This window comes from Lagenorhynchus albirostris, chromosome 16 (genome assembly GCF_949774975.1).
Source record: "Lagenorhynchus albirostris chromosome 16, mLagAlb1.1, whole genome shotgun sequence".
Lineage (NCBI taxonomy): Eukaryota > Metazoa > Chordata > Mammalia > Artiodactyla > Delphinidae > Lagenorhynchus > Lagenorhynchus albirostris.
The window spans coordinates 15,237,515-15,252,782 of NC_083110.1; the positions used below are offsets into that span (position 1 = coordinate 15,237,515).

Below are 15,268 nucleotides of genomic sequence, written 5' to 3' on the forward strand. Positions count from 1 at the left end.
GGTGGGTACCTGGCATCTGGGGAGAAGAACAGCAGGAGAAATGAGTTGCCAGGTACATGTGAAAGTGAAGTTTGAGCCCCGATAGCATTTTAGAATCCATTTTTTGCTTTGGCTGAGTTTGTGACTTCTCCACAAGACTTTGCAGCTGGGGAGGAAATTGACCCTTTGTGCGCAGCCTTGAGCACCTACACGGTGCTGCCTCCTGTACCTTAAGATCCAAGCTAAGCCCTCAGGCATCCATGCTGCCCTGATGTCTCTTCACAAAATATTTGGAATTCTAAGGCCAAAGTCTTTCCGCAGGTTCCTGAGGCCATGGCCTATAGACTTCATTACCCCAAAGACGAATAAGCATTTGCAGAGCAGCTGTGAGCCACCGGGGTCCTGAAGGGGATCTTTCATCTGAGATGGTTGAAAGGATACTGTGATGATGGTTGGAGGATGCTGTGAGTAATCAGAACAGACCCAAATTTGAAAGGCCTGGCATTGGCTTCAGTCTCCTTCCCCTCTTCCAGAATTCTCTCCTTAAAGAGTCAATCCTCTGAAAACCCAGAATCTCTCCTCACTCTAGACCTCAATTTAGCTCCCCGATTCCCCTCTTACTCCGCAAGTGGTAGTGAAAAGCAACCACAATCCCTTTCTTCTTTGCCAGCGCCCTTTTAGACAGGCCTATCATGGACTTCGAGAACATTTCTGAATGCTTTTGGAATTCCCTACATCATTTTGAAATGATATAAGATAACATTTGGCCATTTAAATTTGTCTCCCTCCTCAAGACACAGAGGGGAAATAAAGATAGAGATCTGCCCATCACTGCTGGTAAAAACTGACTAAAAGAGAGGTTTGATTGTGTATTAATGGCAAGAATGCATGGAGTCACATGCTTTCAAACCAATTAGCAATACAGATGAGCTAGCAAGTCAAGTTCCATTTATAGGCTGGGGGAAGGGGAGAAGTAAAATAATCTGTGTTGTTAAGTGTTTCTGAGAAATGAAGACCTCCAGGGCAGAGAGAAGGCGGATCAGGAAATAGCTATGCAAATCACATGCCTATGAAATTACTAAGACTTTGATCAGAGGCATTAACAACTGCTCGAGCATTCGCAAGTAGGAAACAAGGAGTGAGTAAGACAGGACATATTTGGAAGGCATTACAAAAGTGTTTACTTACATGGTTTGTTGAGCAGTCAATGAAGTCCACGGCTGTTTTGGACTTACGTTGCCCGACCAGTCCAGGTATGACAAATGCAGTGATACATTCCACTCTCATTAGTGACTCTTGGGGATCTCAGTGACAAAGACCCTAAGTGGCTTGACCTCATAGAAAGCCTGCTTCATTTTTTTTTCCCCACACTCTTTCTAATAACACTACCGCGCACCCTTCTACAGGTGGTAGGAGAGGACCTGGATTCAGTGAGAGCATAGTTCATTGGAAATGCTAAATTGTAGTTAATAGGCACGGTGGTTGAAGCAACATCAAGGTATGGCTTGGGCTAAAGCAACCTTGGAAACTCAAAGCAGCCGTGACATCCAGAGTAGTGAGTGTGACCACTCCCCTGGGGCACACCCCTTGGTCCCTGTGCAGGGCTGCCTCGTCTTGGTGGCATTTGAGAGTGAGGGCATTTGAGGCTGGCTCTGGTCTCAGCTTGCAAGTCTGGACTCATCTTTTTAATGCCTTTATTTGAGGGAAAAAATTACTCTTAAATAGGAAACTGTCAGAACAATGACAGAAAATGATAACACTCTTGCAGCTTTTTTTAAACTGTGCCTGTTTGCTTTAAAGTCATCATTTAAGTTAGCAAGCCCCTCAGGATGGAATTGTGCTTGTTAATGGCCCGGTGTGTTCTTCTCTCAGACAGCACAGTTGCTTCTCAAACATTTCTGCTGGGTGTGGGAAATTATTTATAGGCGAACAGAATAAAAGTAAACTTGCATGTTCTTAAATCTATATATAATTGATTCTTTGTGAATTCATGGAAAGATTCAACCAATTATCGGATGCTGAGTACCAGCGGCTGCAGTTTTCTGGCCTTGCTCTGTGAGGTGTGGAGCGGGGAGTACATGGAATGTAACCGTGGATTTGAAATAAAATTTCAGGGAATCATTTATGAATTTAAAAGTAAAAATGTTGGCTTTAAGTTAAAGCCAGCATGAGAGCTGAGAGCTTCTGTTTTTCTTTTCTTTTTTTCCAAGTATTTGAAAACTGAAATTCTGTAAGAGATTATCTGTGAAATGCCTTTCTTTTATTACACCCATAAATTTCAGGAGTGGCTTTGATCAAGCCTTCTTCTGCCATTCTCGGTGTCTAAATCTTTTACTCATACGTTAATAACTTTAAAAACACTCATCCTATTTTTGTTGTAGTGCAAGAGGAAGTTTCTAAGGAGTCAAAAGGGAAACATTGAAAATAGAACACAATAAATGATAACTAAATTAGGATAGGTTTTTTTTTTTTCCCCCCAGCAGGAGCAATGCTCCATGCTGAAACTTGCCAGAGTATTTTAAGATTATTGTCTGTAAAGACAATGTACCAAAGAATTGAGATGCTCAGAGGAAAGGCATTGAAGAAATGCAAAGTATTATCAGTAATGCACGCTATGCATAGAACAATGCTTGCCAGTCCATAATCCTTCAATCGGTGTCGTTTAGTTTTCTGACTTGTGTTTAGTGTTACACACACACACACACACACACACACTTGCAAATCAAATGAGTTAACGCTCTGCCAGCTTCCTCTAGACATTGACCCTGGGGGTCAAACTCTTAGGAAAATGATGCCTGGTTTTCCATTCCCCTAATTCCAGTCCCTACCAACAAGCAAGTCCTATCTCTGAGTGGAAGCTCACAAAGAATTTCTCGAGAGAACATGTTGCTGTGCTGGCAACAAAATCCTCTCTGCAAAACGAGAAGAAAGAGTTGTTAACTGATGAGTCAATCCAGCTTTTATAGCAGTTTATCTTCATGGCATTTCCAAGAGCATAAATGTTATAAAAAAAAAAAGAGACGGTCATGACAGGAAGAACACAGTAGGAAAAAAAACAGGAACATTTAAGCCAAAAGCAATTTACTTTGCCAGTAACTGGTTACATTTCCTTTGTTTTTATTATTATTGCAAGATGAAAGTCTCCCACACCTGTGCTGCCCTGACACATAACTTGTCAGAACCCACAGTGAAGTAAATAGGTACATGAACGCCTGCAACTCTGAGCTTCTAGACTCTTTAAGAAAAACAAAACACAAAGCATGTTTTGCTATACTGTTTAAAAAAAAAAAAAGACTGTGATTCAGTAATAGTTGAAGGAGTTTTTAAGAAAAGGAACAAAACAAAACACATGGGTCAGATGTCAAAGTAGCCTGGGGCACTGGTGGGTGCCGATTCTCCTGGGATTAACACCTATAGAAATAGCTGTGACGTCACAATGGTGAATACTTGTTAATTTCATGGCGCTGAGTAAGAGGAACAGATGGGCAGTCAGAGAGGGAAGATTTGTTTTAAAAAACCACAGAGATCTTTCACCGATTAGGCAGAAGAGTTAGTCAGTGGCTCACTGCAAGGGGGTAATGTACTTGGTGCTCTAAGTTTTATTGGAACCCTGTGACTTAACTGATGGGGACCCTGCTTGCCCTCAGGGCTGTAGGATACCGTGTGATGCCTGAGATGGGCTGCAGCGCCCTCGTGCTGTGTGGTATTTGAGAGTTTTTTCATTTGGGGAAAGCTACCTGGAGACTGCCAGCCCACATTATGAGACACAGTGTGTATGTCCTCTGTTAGAGAGAAGTTCCTTAAAGCAGGGGCTCTGGACAATGTCCGGCTGCCTGGGCTGGAAGCCTTCTGCTACCAGTAACCAGTGGTATGACCTAAGACAAAAGTAATTTCACTCTATCTCAGTTACCTGGTCTGTAAAATGGGGATAATACTTGTGCCTTCCTGTTGGCTTGTTTTGAGTTTTAAATGAGTTACTGTATGCAGAGTGCTGACTGGCAAGAAAAAGTGCGCCATAAGCATCAGCTATTATTATTATGTGTGAATAATATTGAAAACATTCGTGCAGAGGGCTTTGACTGAACTCTCTGAGCCAGGCCAGGGTTGGCCAGTGGATATACACACATATCAAAGTAACTGTGCATTTACTGCTTCACAATAAAATACACTACATGTATTTTTTTTGAAGTAGAACTCACCAGCACCAGGTATGCTATCAGTAAATGTATTGCTGGCTTCCAAGAATGGCTTTGTTGGTAGAGACTGCTCTCATCTAAAGCACGGGAGCTGGTGTGCGTCTGGAGTTTTAGGATTTGGGTTCTCTCAGGAAGTGTGCGGCCCTTAGCTGGCAAGAAGAGGGCGGGTTTAGGTGGGTCCGGGGCAGCTAGGAGGAGGTGGGGAAGAGTTAAAGGCCAGGGCCACGCCCCCCTGACCCCACCACACCATAAAGCATTTGTTTTCATTCACCCGCCTAGCAAATGATTTGTCTTCTTGACCCTGTAGGAAAAAAAAAATGTAATCTGGGGACAAGAATATTTGCTCTCCCCAAAAGCCACCCTTTCGGTCCCAAAGATTCACCTGGGGTCTTGTGGATCCAAAAAATCTCCAGTTGTATTACGGGGGCTCCCACCCCACACAGAGTCCTGCACGCTCCATTCCCCCAAGACTTTGAACGTCTGCTCTTCAGGGCATTTGTTCATTGCATGTGGGACAATCGTGGTCCCACTGAGATGCCAGATACAATTACCCTAAGCAGGAACCAAAGGCTGTAGGTTTCCTGTCTCATTTCCCACAGCAAACTCAAGTCACTGGTGTGTGCTCCCAGAGCTCACAGGTAAGCAGCAAAGGTGAGTGCTGTTTTTCAGGTGCCCAGTGTGACGGGGAATACATGTGGTCAGGTCGGCGGGCCCAGCTCTTGACACCAAGGAGGCCTATGTGGGCACCTGTATTTCCACTAGTCACTTGATTATTCAACAGTATATTAGGCAGTGCTGCCCCTGGATGGATACTGGGGCAGAGAAAAATGAATCTAACATGGTCCTGCCCTTAAGGACTCTCCAACTTTGTATAATAATAAGCTATGAGACACAGCTGAAGTACAAATAATACAGTGATACTTTCCATCAGAGAAGGTCAGAAAAGAAGTTCAGAGGGGAGACTAAAAGAGGTATTTGAGTTTGAGGCTGTAGTGACTGGTGAGATTTACCTAACCATGCCTGAAACATCAGTGTACTTGCCTTTCTTAGGGACAAAAGCCTTTTTCTCTTGATCAGATTCCACTTAGAGTTTAAGTTTGTGCGACCAGATTATTAGGTGTTAGTCTGTTCTAAATTTGCAATTCTCAGAATTTGCTGGGGAAGGGCATGTGCCTCTCTGGGTTCTGAAAAGCAGCTCAGAGAATGGAGAAAATAGACCTGATTTGGGGATGACTTATTGTCAGTTCCCGGAACCTTTGCCTTTATTCAAAACAGCCTGTTCAGTGCAAGTTCTCTCTATCTAAAAGGCCTTTGGGATTTGAAAGCTTTTCTGGAAATGCATGCCTTTTAGGCTTAAATGCTTTTTGCCAACATGTTAGGAAGGAACGATCACAGTAACAAGTCTTAGAACAGAGGCAAGATTGTTTTCTTCCTTTTAACGAAATGCCTCAGACCTACCCCAAGTTCTGTGGGTTTCTGTCAGCTTTCTGTTCTGCTATTATTATGATAAGGGACTTGAAAGTACATCCTTCCCTCGCGGTCATTAAAGTCTTAGCCCTTGGGTCAGTTGTGGAAACACTTCTGTGCTACACTGCGTCCTCAAACCAAAATGGTCCCCGCCCTGGCTCCAGGCCGAGCCTGGAAGGAAGGTGGCATCGGGCTCTGACAGGGGAACAGGAGGCCAGGATCCACAAAACAGGCCGGATGAAATCACCAACCCCGTGTGGTAGTCTCAGAGAGAGGCAAGCCCTGCCTGCCAGTCTGGCAACTCAAGCCAAGTCCTCGGAGCTCATCCCACACACCCCCGTGCTAGTCACTGCTGTGTGTTTACATGAGTAATGGAGCTGCCGGGGGAGGGGAGTTGTAAGCAGAGCGCTGAGCCTCGCAGCTCGCATTCGGAGGGAAGCTGACATCCACACCAAGTCAAGTCGAGACTTCAGGGACACAGGGCCGGGAAGCAGTCACATGCTGTAGCTTTCACGCGCACAGACATCATCAGGCAGATGTTTGTCGACTGGAATGGGTAATCGCCGCTTTCTCTTTGCTTGATTTTTTTGTTTGTGAGTTTGTTTGCCTTTGATGATTCCAGGCTGGCTTTCTGAGATGGACTTTAAGACAAACGTTTTGGGGAAATGAGAGGAGAACGGATTTGGGAAGGGGGGGAGCCTGAGCCCCAAAACCACTTTTTAAACTTTTGCCTGATCGTAAAGGCAGCTCTGCTTTATTGTGCTTTGTCAACAGCAAGACTGTTATCCACAGTAGAAAATCAAATCAGTGGGATTAATTGTGTTTGTTAAGAGGAGTCCAGTGTACAGTGCCCTAAAAGCACTGGTTAGTGGCGTGACATGAGTAAGATTAACAACAGTTAAGAGGGTTTGAGTTGTTCAGATTTTCCATGGTCATAATCATACCTTAAAGCAATAAAGAAGTGTGGGTACCTTGAAAGGTCCTAAAGAAATTGCTTGGGGTATAATTTGTTAGTTTGGAATTCTTCAAGGGCTAGTCGGATAGTTGGTTTGTTTTATTTTTGCTTGACTCCGGTGACTGATGAAGTTAAATGTGAAAGCTGATGCCGGAGAGTCGTAGCACTCAATAAACAGCAGCCTTTTTTTTTTTTTCCCTCCTTCTTTCTGTATGGATCTTAAAGGGATTCAAACTCAGCATCCAAGATGAAATATAACTTTGATTTGTGTCTTGTCTGTGGCTTTTAAAAAGTATAATCTCCACGGAATCAGGCTAACTCCAGTGTGATCTTTGGAAGTTATTTTAAGTAACCCTCAAGATCTTCATAAAAAAAATATATTGAAAAGGAAAAGAGAACATGCTGACTTAAATGTATCTGCCAGATTTGTTGAGATTTGAAGCATGCTAGTCGCAATATTAATAGTAAATACATGGGATAATATTTTTCAGATTGTTATTTTGAATGCCTCTTTTTTTTACAGCTCTCTCCTTACTTATTTGTATCATACTTTGAGAAAACACTCATGTCTCCACTTTTGAAGAGAGATGTTTTCAAACGTTACATTACTATGATACCATAATGGGCTGGCATATCATTTGGGTTTCTGAAAACAAGATGCAAAACAAGAAACAAAGAATGAGCCAGGCTCAGGGCTGTCTTTCAGCCCAACATGTTTCTTTGATAACAGTGGGGAAGTGCATTTTCCTTATCCTAACCCTTTAAAGCTGAGGGCTTCGTTTTATTTATATTAATTAGACACGTTCAAGTGTAATAGATGAGCTTTGGGGAACATGGACAGAAGTGTACAGTCTACCAAGAGGCAGCCTTTCAGAGAGAGACGCCTGAAAGGAGGCTTGGCTACCACAGATGTGTATGTTTCTCTGAACAATTAGAGGGCGCCACTGGAGTTTTAACATCCTTGGTTTTTCATAAGGAAACCCACGCAAATGAAAATGTATCTCATCTGTTCTCCATTTGTTTTCAGCGCCAAATCTTAAAGGCAGACCACGCAAAAAGAAACCATGCCCACAGAGAAGAGATTCATTCAGTGGTGGTAAAGATTCCAACAACAATTCCGATGGCAAATCCGTTGCCAAGGTACAGTCATTCGGCTCCATGGTATTCGTTTTGCTGCATCTTTTTGTTTTCCCCTCTTCTCTTTCTCTCTCTGCTCCTGTGTCTTGGTGGCAGTTTTCAATTCAGAGTCTGACTTCGCTATTCACAGCTCTCTGCTGTTCCTGTTCCCGCCACCTCCCCACCCCTCCCCTCCCCTCCCCTCCCCCGGGGGTGGGGGTGGGGTGGGGGAGGGGCAGTGCAGGCATTTTGATTAGTCAGCAGAAAGAATTCCCACCTCCCTGTTTGGCCTGTTGGGTAAAGGACAGATGATTAAGCGCCCACGTCATTGAGGCTGAGATTTCATAGTAGGTGACACAATGACATAGTTTACTCTGCTTGTATCAAAAATAGACAAGCTGAACCATCCTCTCTCTGAATGTATTCGTCTAAATATGTTTCAGCGGTTAACAGGATGAAATTAGAAATGGCTATAATTAATCTTTTTTCAAGTTACTTTTTTTTCAAAGTCACCTCTAATTTACCTTAGAATTAAAGACACGTAGCCCAGTACTTACGTGGATACATATACTCATATATAGATTTACATGTGTTTAAAGATCACTCTTGATGCAGAATGAAAGTCCAAACTCTAGGCTCTTTTTCAGGCCCTGGGGCCTAAGCAGTCTTTGGAATCTGGAAAGTGCATGCCTGAAGTATTTAGCACCATGAAGGGTGAAGTGTCACTTCATATTTTTAGGCTTATCTTTTTTTTTTTTTTTTTTTTACTTTTGTGGCTTGGATCGTGTTTCCATGATTCCGTTTACGGGGTGTTTGCGTTTAGGTGTTGTTTCTGTGCCAAAGACAGCAGTAGCCCCTTTAGGACCTGAATTGAAGCCCGGATTTCAACTGATACCACGTTTGCAGATCCAAGGACTAAGCTTACGAAAATGGGAGCATTATTAGTGAATTTGGAAGATCCTAAAGTAGGAAAACATGAATTCAGTTCTCTGTTGACCATCTACTATTTTTCTGCCATGGCCTCCTCTTCTCCTCCCAGTGAAAAGAAGCAAATCCCAGACATTCACTTTCTATAGCTTATCTTCAAGGATTATTTCATCAGGAAGTTCTGAGGACTTATGGGTTAAAATTTCTTCATGCTTCCAAGACTGCAAGGGGTTAAAAAGAGACCACCCAGTAGAAATGTGTGTTTTCTGGCTAAAAACAAATCTGTTTTTCCCTAAAGTTATTTTTGTTCTGTTCCTTTAACCTTCTGCCAAGTGAGTCTGTGTGGATACCAAAAATGAATTTTCTAGTAATTCGGACATCTTGGCCCTACAACTACCTATCTAGGGCTTCGACTTCTGTGGTCTTGAAGGATGTCAGCGGGAACAGTTTGTTCCCTGTGACATGGCTTGCAAGATACTGCAGAATGCAGCGAGAGGGTTTTAGGATCGTGGCATTCAGCAGAGCTTGTCCTGACAAGGTCTTGTGTTGGCGCCCTGCCCCATACCTCTAAGGTGACATCACGTGTTTATCCCAGCATGTTCTGCACCTGAGCCCAGCAGGAGGAAGCTCCTTCTCATGTCATTTGGAGCCACCACCAAAGAGTGCCTCTGGGAGTTTTACAGGAACTCATACAATTGATCTGAAAGAACAGCACCTCGAATATCACCCTCCGTGGAAGGCAGCTCAGGACTCCTACTCGGACCCACAAAACTGAAGAGAACTGCAGTCTGTATTTGCTGTTCACTGACTTACCCTTCTCAGAAGGGACAGTTGTGAAGCCTGGGTTTTCTGAGTGACCTTCTCCACTTGATTTGCACCAGCACTGCCACTTAGCATCTTTACCAGAAGGAGGGTCATCCTTCCGTCATTCGTTTCAATGGTGACTTGATGAATGTCATGCTGCAGTCAGCTCCCGGGGACTGGTTTAAACGCCCTGCTCCTCTCGGAGTCTTGGATTACAGTCCTGCTTTGTCTGCTTCCAGTGGGTCTGGAAAGACCGCTTCACCTAGAAGAGAGAGACTGGTAGGTATGAAGTATGGCGGGCTTATCTGTTGGCCCCAACAAATGGATGTAAAATCCCTGCTGAATGGACAGGCCACATCTGGGGCCGGGACAGCGTTAAAAAGACGTGTGTGACTTAAAGTGGTCTTTTCTCATGAAACGCTACCGTAGAGGTTACAAGTCTGTGACCATCTGATCATTTGCTGAACCGGAAGCAACATTTCAGGTGATAGTTTGGCTTTATGACCAAGACTTGTGTGACTGTTTTTTTTTTCAAGAGTGCCTCAAACAGACCATTTCTAACTGTGGATCAGTACCAGCTTCCTGCAGCTCCATGCAGCAGAGCTCTTAGAGTAAGAACCCACTCACTTTGTTGTGTGCATGACTGGAAACGGAAGTCAAGTAATTTGCCTGTTGCTATCCAAAGGTTGCCCTCTTTCAGTGAGAACATGAAAACTAACTTTGCAAGACTCTGTTTTCCAAGGGACAGAGAATTTCATGGCTTTCCAACAATAGCAAAAGTCTCATGGAGAAGAGGCTACCAGTTCTCTGAAGATGTCATGAATGTGTCCAACACAAATCCAGGTCTGGGGCAAAAGCCCATTCATAATGCCGACCTATACAAGAGAAGTCTTCTTAGCCTGGCTCTCTAATGAAAGGCCTCCATTGATAAAAGGCAAATGACTTTTCACATCCTGTAAGCACTTTCCAAAGGCCAGAAGTACATTAACAGGTGGCTTATATTCTTGTATTCTTAAAGGAACATTAAAAAGGGAAACTGCAATAGGTTCTTCCCTTTAAATCACAAGAATACTTTTGATACTTCACAAATGTGATATTTTTCATCCCATTTGGTTCGCAGAATTCACCCCAGGGATTATCCTTCTTGCTTTCCTGAGGAAGAAAATGAGGGTTTCCTAGGAAGTTAGTGACCAAATCGAAATTAGACTTTAGTTCCTTTCCTGCCGGTTCAGCACATCTTGCTGCCCCAGTTGAAGGCTGAATTAGTTACAACTCAATCCAGTGAAAGGATGTGGTTAATATCAAATAGGTGGTGGTTCACTGAAAATGTTAAATGTGGATTCTTTAATTAGCACTTCCTCAATCACTTTGGAAACCCCAAAGCTCTTAGTGAACTCAACAAGTGTAAGGTGTTCAGGTCTGGTGGGGGGGGGGAGCGGAGTCGGGGGGAACAGATCTAGTAATTAACTGTTACCATCAAAAGGCTGGGCTTTCTCAAGGTCAGCATGAAGACTAGCTCCCGTGTCATATTTCAGTAGCTTAAAACGCTGAGAATGTTTCCGGTAAGTGTGGAAAAAAATGTAGAAAGGAACTTGGCCTGGTCCTATCCAGAAACAGAATAATACCCTAAAGGGCTCATTTATGTTAAGTGAAGAAACGTAGGAGCTAGTCTGAGGACAGAAACCACTGTTAATGTCTTACGAAGCCCCTGGCCCCCAAGAGAAGCCCCCTGACTTTCAGGATGCAGCTCAGTAGGTGGCAGTAGGTGGCAGCCCAGCATCACCTGGAGCCTCCCCTGTGATCATGGGGTCTGAATGACTTTGGGTCGGGGTTGTGCACGCCCTCTGTGCTTTCCTTCTGTTTCTGGGTGTTTCTGCATGGGTGAGGCAGCTCCCTAGACACTGAGGGGCAAACCTCACACTCCCTTAACAGTGGCGCTTCTGACCTAACAATATAAGTAAGTGGCCCGTTATCACTGCAGATTTAAGACCTCAGCCTATTTTATATGCAAAACTGACACCTACTCCTGGTTTTAAAAGATGGGTTTGGAGTGTGGGAGACCTGAGTTCTCAACTCAGAGCTCTACCCGACACTAGCCACATACTAAAATACATACCGCTGAGCTTCAGTTTCCTTGACTGTAAAATGGGGCTCAAAACCTCCCTTTTATGATTCTTCTGAACATTAGGTAGGCTGTGTGAAGCCCAGGGCGCGCTGCTCCATTGATACTGGTTTCCTTCCCTCTGCTCAACACACAATGGAAGGAATGGAGCCCTTTTACACTTTGGAAACCACCGAGTTTTATCTTCAACTTCTCATTTGATAAATCACATTTCTAAGCTGTAGGTTTTGTAATGCCTAGTGATAAGATATGGTCTTTAATTGGAAGTATGTTTTGACTATCAATTTAATATTTTTATGAGTGTCAGTAAAATACAGTGTTTAAAAAACCACAAGCCATTGAGTGAGACTACCTGGGTTCAAATTCCAGACTCGCCACTTACTAACCTGGACATGATCTTGTGATCTTGGATGTGTTACCCATCCTCTCTGTACCTCAGTTTCCTCCTCCCTCATAGAGTAATAACCTGCCCCATTAGGGTTGTGAGCATGAAATGAGATAGGGCCCGCACAGGGCTTAGAATAGAGCCTGGCTACATAGTAAACACTCAAAAAAGGCCAGAGAGCAAGACAGGTTAGAACTGGAGTGATTTTATGATTTTAAAGAGCCGTTAAATGATCGATTTCGTCAGAACTTTAGACTCAACAATCTGAAATTTGACAGTGAAAAATGATGACAATATAAAGTTTCCCAGGATGCTTGCCTTAATATAATGTTACAAAGTACTAAAGTTTGAAAATACTGTAAGAAGAAATCTTATATGGAAAAATGTTTTCATCCCACTTCCACCGATCTTTAAAAATTAAAATCTTATCTAGAGGCCCAGTTGATTGAGTTGTGCAGGAAGTTTTATTTTTTTTCCAGGACTCTAAAGATATTAAACTAGTGTGTCCATTTGAGAGAATAAACGATAAAGAAGACCCTTGCAGAGGAGACGTTTGTTTCCCTTTAATAGATAAATGTAGCCTTTTATGTTCTTAGAGGAGAGGTTCCCCTTTAGTAAATAAGTGAGGCCTTTTATGTTCTTAGCTCTTGGGAAGGAGACTCTGAAGGGAAAGAATAAGAGGGGTCAGAAATCTGAAATGGAAAACCTTGTTGAATGTGTGGGACATTTTAATTCGTAACATTTCCTGGGCAGTCATCCTCTTCTCTCAGACGTTGGATCGGGAGATGTAACGAATATTGGAATGTACACATTCCCCATGGGCTCACTTGAACTCGCAGCTTGACCCTTTGTACTTCCCCCTTTGACAATTAAAATAGCTCAGCAGCTCAGCCGTTACATTTAACAGCCATCAAAGGCCTCTTGTAGAACGTGGCAGCGAGGAGGGAACATGAGGTTGGCCGCTCCGTGTGGCGGGCTCCGTACTTGCCTGGAGCATGGAGGGAAGAACATCTGGCCCATGTACTGTCATTTATTTATTAATTATGGAGCTTTTCACTTACTCTTCTTGGGTTTTTAGCTGACCTCTACTTTTTCTTTTGTGGCAACTTAACATCTATGAGATTCTCAGAGCTGACTGAAAAGCGAGACACCCTCCTTAAAGAGTGGGGTGTTTTGTTTCCTACTGAGGGTGTATCTGGGCATCACCCTCGGGTGACATATAGCAGAGACCTTGCTGGTATTCCTGATGCCAACATCTGCCAGCATTGACCTGTTTTTCCAGTTTGCTGGGAAGAGTGGCAACAAGATAAGTTTACTATGAAGAAATACACTTGCCTTTCATTTTGATACAAAATGCGAAGCATGGGACTGTTATTAAGAACGTTCCTTGAATGATAGTAACAGATGGTGCCCCTTAGGAAAATAAAGTGTATAAAGAGACAGGAGAATGGTCCTAGTAGATGCAAACACTGTTTCTGGTTTCATATCAACATACGTGTAACGAGTCTAAAAGAGGCTGGCGCAGCTTGGCAAACCATGGCCCACTGGCCACCTGTTTCTATAAATAAAATTTTATTGGAACACAACCTCATCCATTCATTTACATTTTGTCTGGGATGGCTCTCGGTGCTAGGGTTGAGTAGCTGTGACCAAGACAATAGTGCCCCAAAGCCTACCATAGTTACTATCCGGCCCTTCACAGAAATTTACCATCTCCTGGTCTAAGACGATTCCTATCCAGCGGTGCCTCTAAGAGCTATTTCAGGGCAAGGGTAGTTTACTGGTTCCTGTCCTAGCTGTGTGTTTGTAAGTGTTCCAGAGCGGTGCTCGATTTGATGTGGCATATTTTTTTCCCTTTTCCAGGTGAAATGTGAGGCCAGGTCAGCCTTGACCAAGCCGAAGAATAACCATAATAACTGTAAAAAAGTCTCCAATGAAGAAAAACCAAAGGTTGGAATTGGTGAAGAGTGCAGGGCAGATGAGCAGGCCTTCCTGGTGGCACTTTATAAATACATGAAAGAAAGGAAGACGCCCATAGAACGAATACCGTATTTAGGTTTTAAACAGAGTAAGTATACTTGTTTTCATTTCTGAAATATCAAAACCGCTCACATTCATTGAATTGGGGGAAAAGGATTTTGACTCAGGATTATGTTGAAATCCTATTCTGGAGATGATGTTCTCTGTTTGTACTAAATCGACAAATCATCCAGGCCAGGAATTTTTCCCCCTGCCTCCTTCCGCGATATTGTTCCCTTCTGGGGCAGTTGCAGTGAGATATTTATAGGCTCGAATCCACTGATGATGACTGGAAATAGACATGTTGAAAGTTCCTCTTTTTCTGTTTTGTCAGTCTTGAGTGTCCGTAACGCCTTTCTTCTGAGATAATAATATGACGTAGCTTTATCAGGCATAGATGTTGCCTGAAGAGACAGCTTTTAAAAGGAGGACATTAAAAGATGGACAAAACAACCACAAAGAGAAAACATATTTCCTAAGCCCCAGATTTGTTAGGAGATAACAAAGACCTGATGACTTCAGAGGAAACAAGAAATACACAAATTTGAACCGAGGGCCCAATTTTGAATTACTTTGACATGTACATGTAAGCGTCGTCATATATTTTAAAGTAGAACAGGGAACTCTTAGCTGAGCAGAATTCCTTATAAAAAGAGAAGAAACCCAGACCCTGTCCTGATTTCACAACTGAATATATATCCTGCCTCTGTCTGGACTTCGTGGCACACAAAGCGATGAGCCCCTGGCTTGAAATAGTATTTTCTCCAAATGTATCTTCCTAGATTAAAACCATGTGTCATTTTGATGAAGAATGTCAAACCTGTATGTTTTACATAACAATTTACATACCTAATGGCAACTGGCACTGATTGCAAGAGAACACTTGCAGCTATTATAAACTTATATAACTACGAATGATTACAATGTTTGTCTGAAAACTGGTTGCTTGAAATAGAAGTAAAATTAATGTACTATGAACAGCTTTGTTGCATTATGCATTGGTTCAGATTAAATCAAGGCTGAGGCAGGGCTCTTGATAGCTTTGAAACAGTGCAGGGTTCAATGAGGCTTTTCGAACGTGTTGTGTCAAAGAGCCTTTTTTTTTTTTTTTTAAATTTTAATTTTATTCTTCATTTCCTTTACCAAGGAATTACTTGAAGTTCAATTTTCCCCTCTTGTGAAAGAATCAAATCCGCAGCAGTCCCATTCCATGGTATTTAGTACAAATGAACAGGGTTGCTAGCAATTTGGCGTAGATGTTTAATAGCATAAACACATGCATGTCCTGAGAAGAGAAA

General features: G+C 42.9%; 1 protein-coding gene across 2 annotated transcripts in view; it reads left to right on the forward strand.

The window, feature by feature from the left end:
- Positions 1-15,268, forward strand: part of ARID5B (AT-rich interaction domain 5B) — a 189,355-nt gene that overhangs the window by 136,393 nt on the left and 37,694 nt on the right. Inside the window, exons 1-3 of one of the 2 annotated variants that reach the window (XM_060125628.1) lie at positions 6,056-6,198; positions 7,625-7,737; positions 13,815-14,019. In XM_060125628.1, the coding sequence (XP_059981611.1) occupies positions 6,195-6,198; positions 7,625-7,737; positions 13,815-14,019 (322 nt within the window). In that variant the 5' untranslated portion in view covers positions 6,056-6,194. Of the gene's footprint in view, positions 1-6,055; positions 6,199-7,624; positions 7,738-13,814; positions 14,020-15,268 lie in introns of those variants that run through there. The other variant, XM_060125627.1, reaches the window with a different exon arrangement.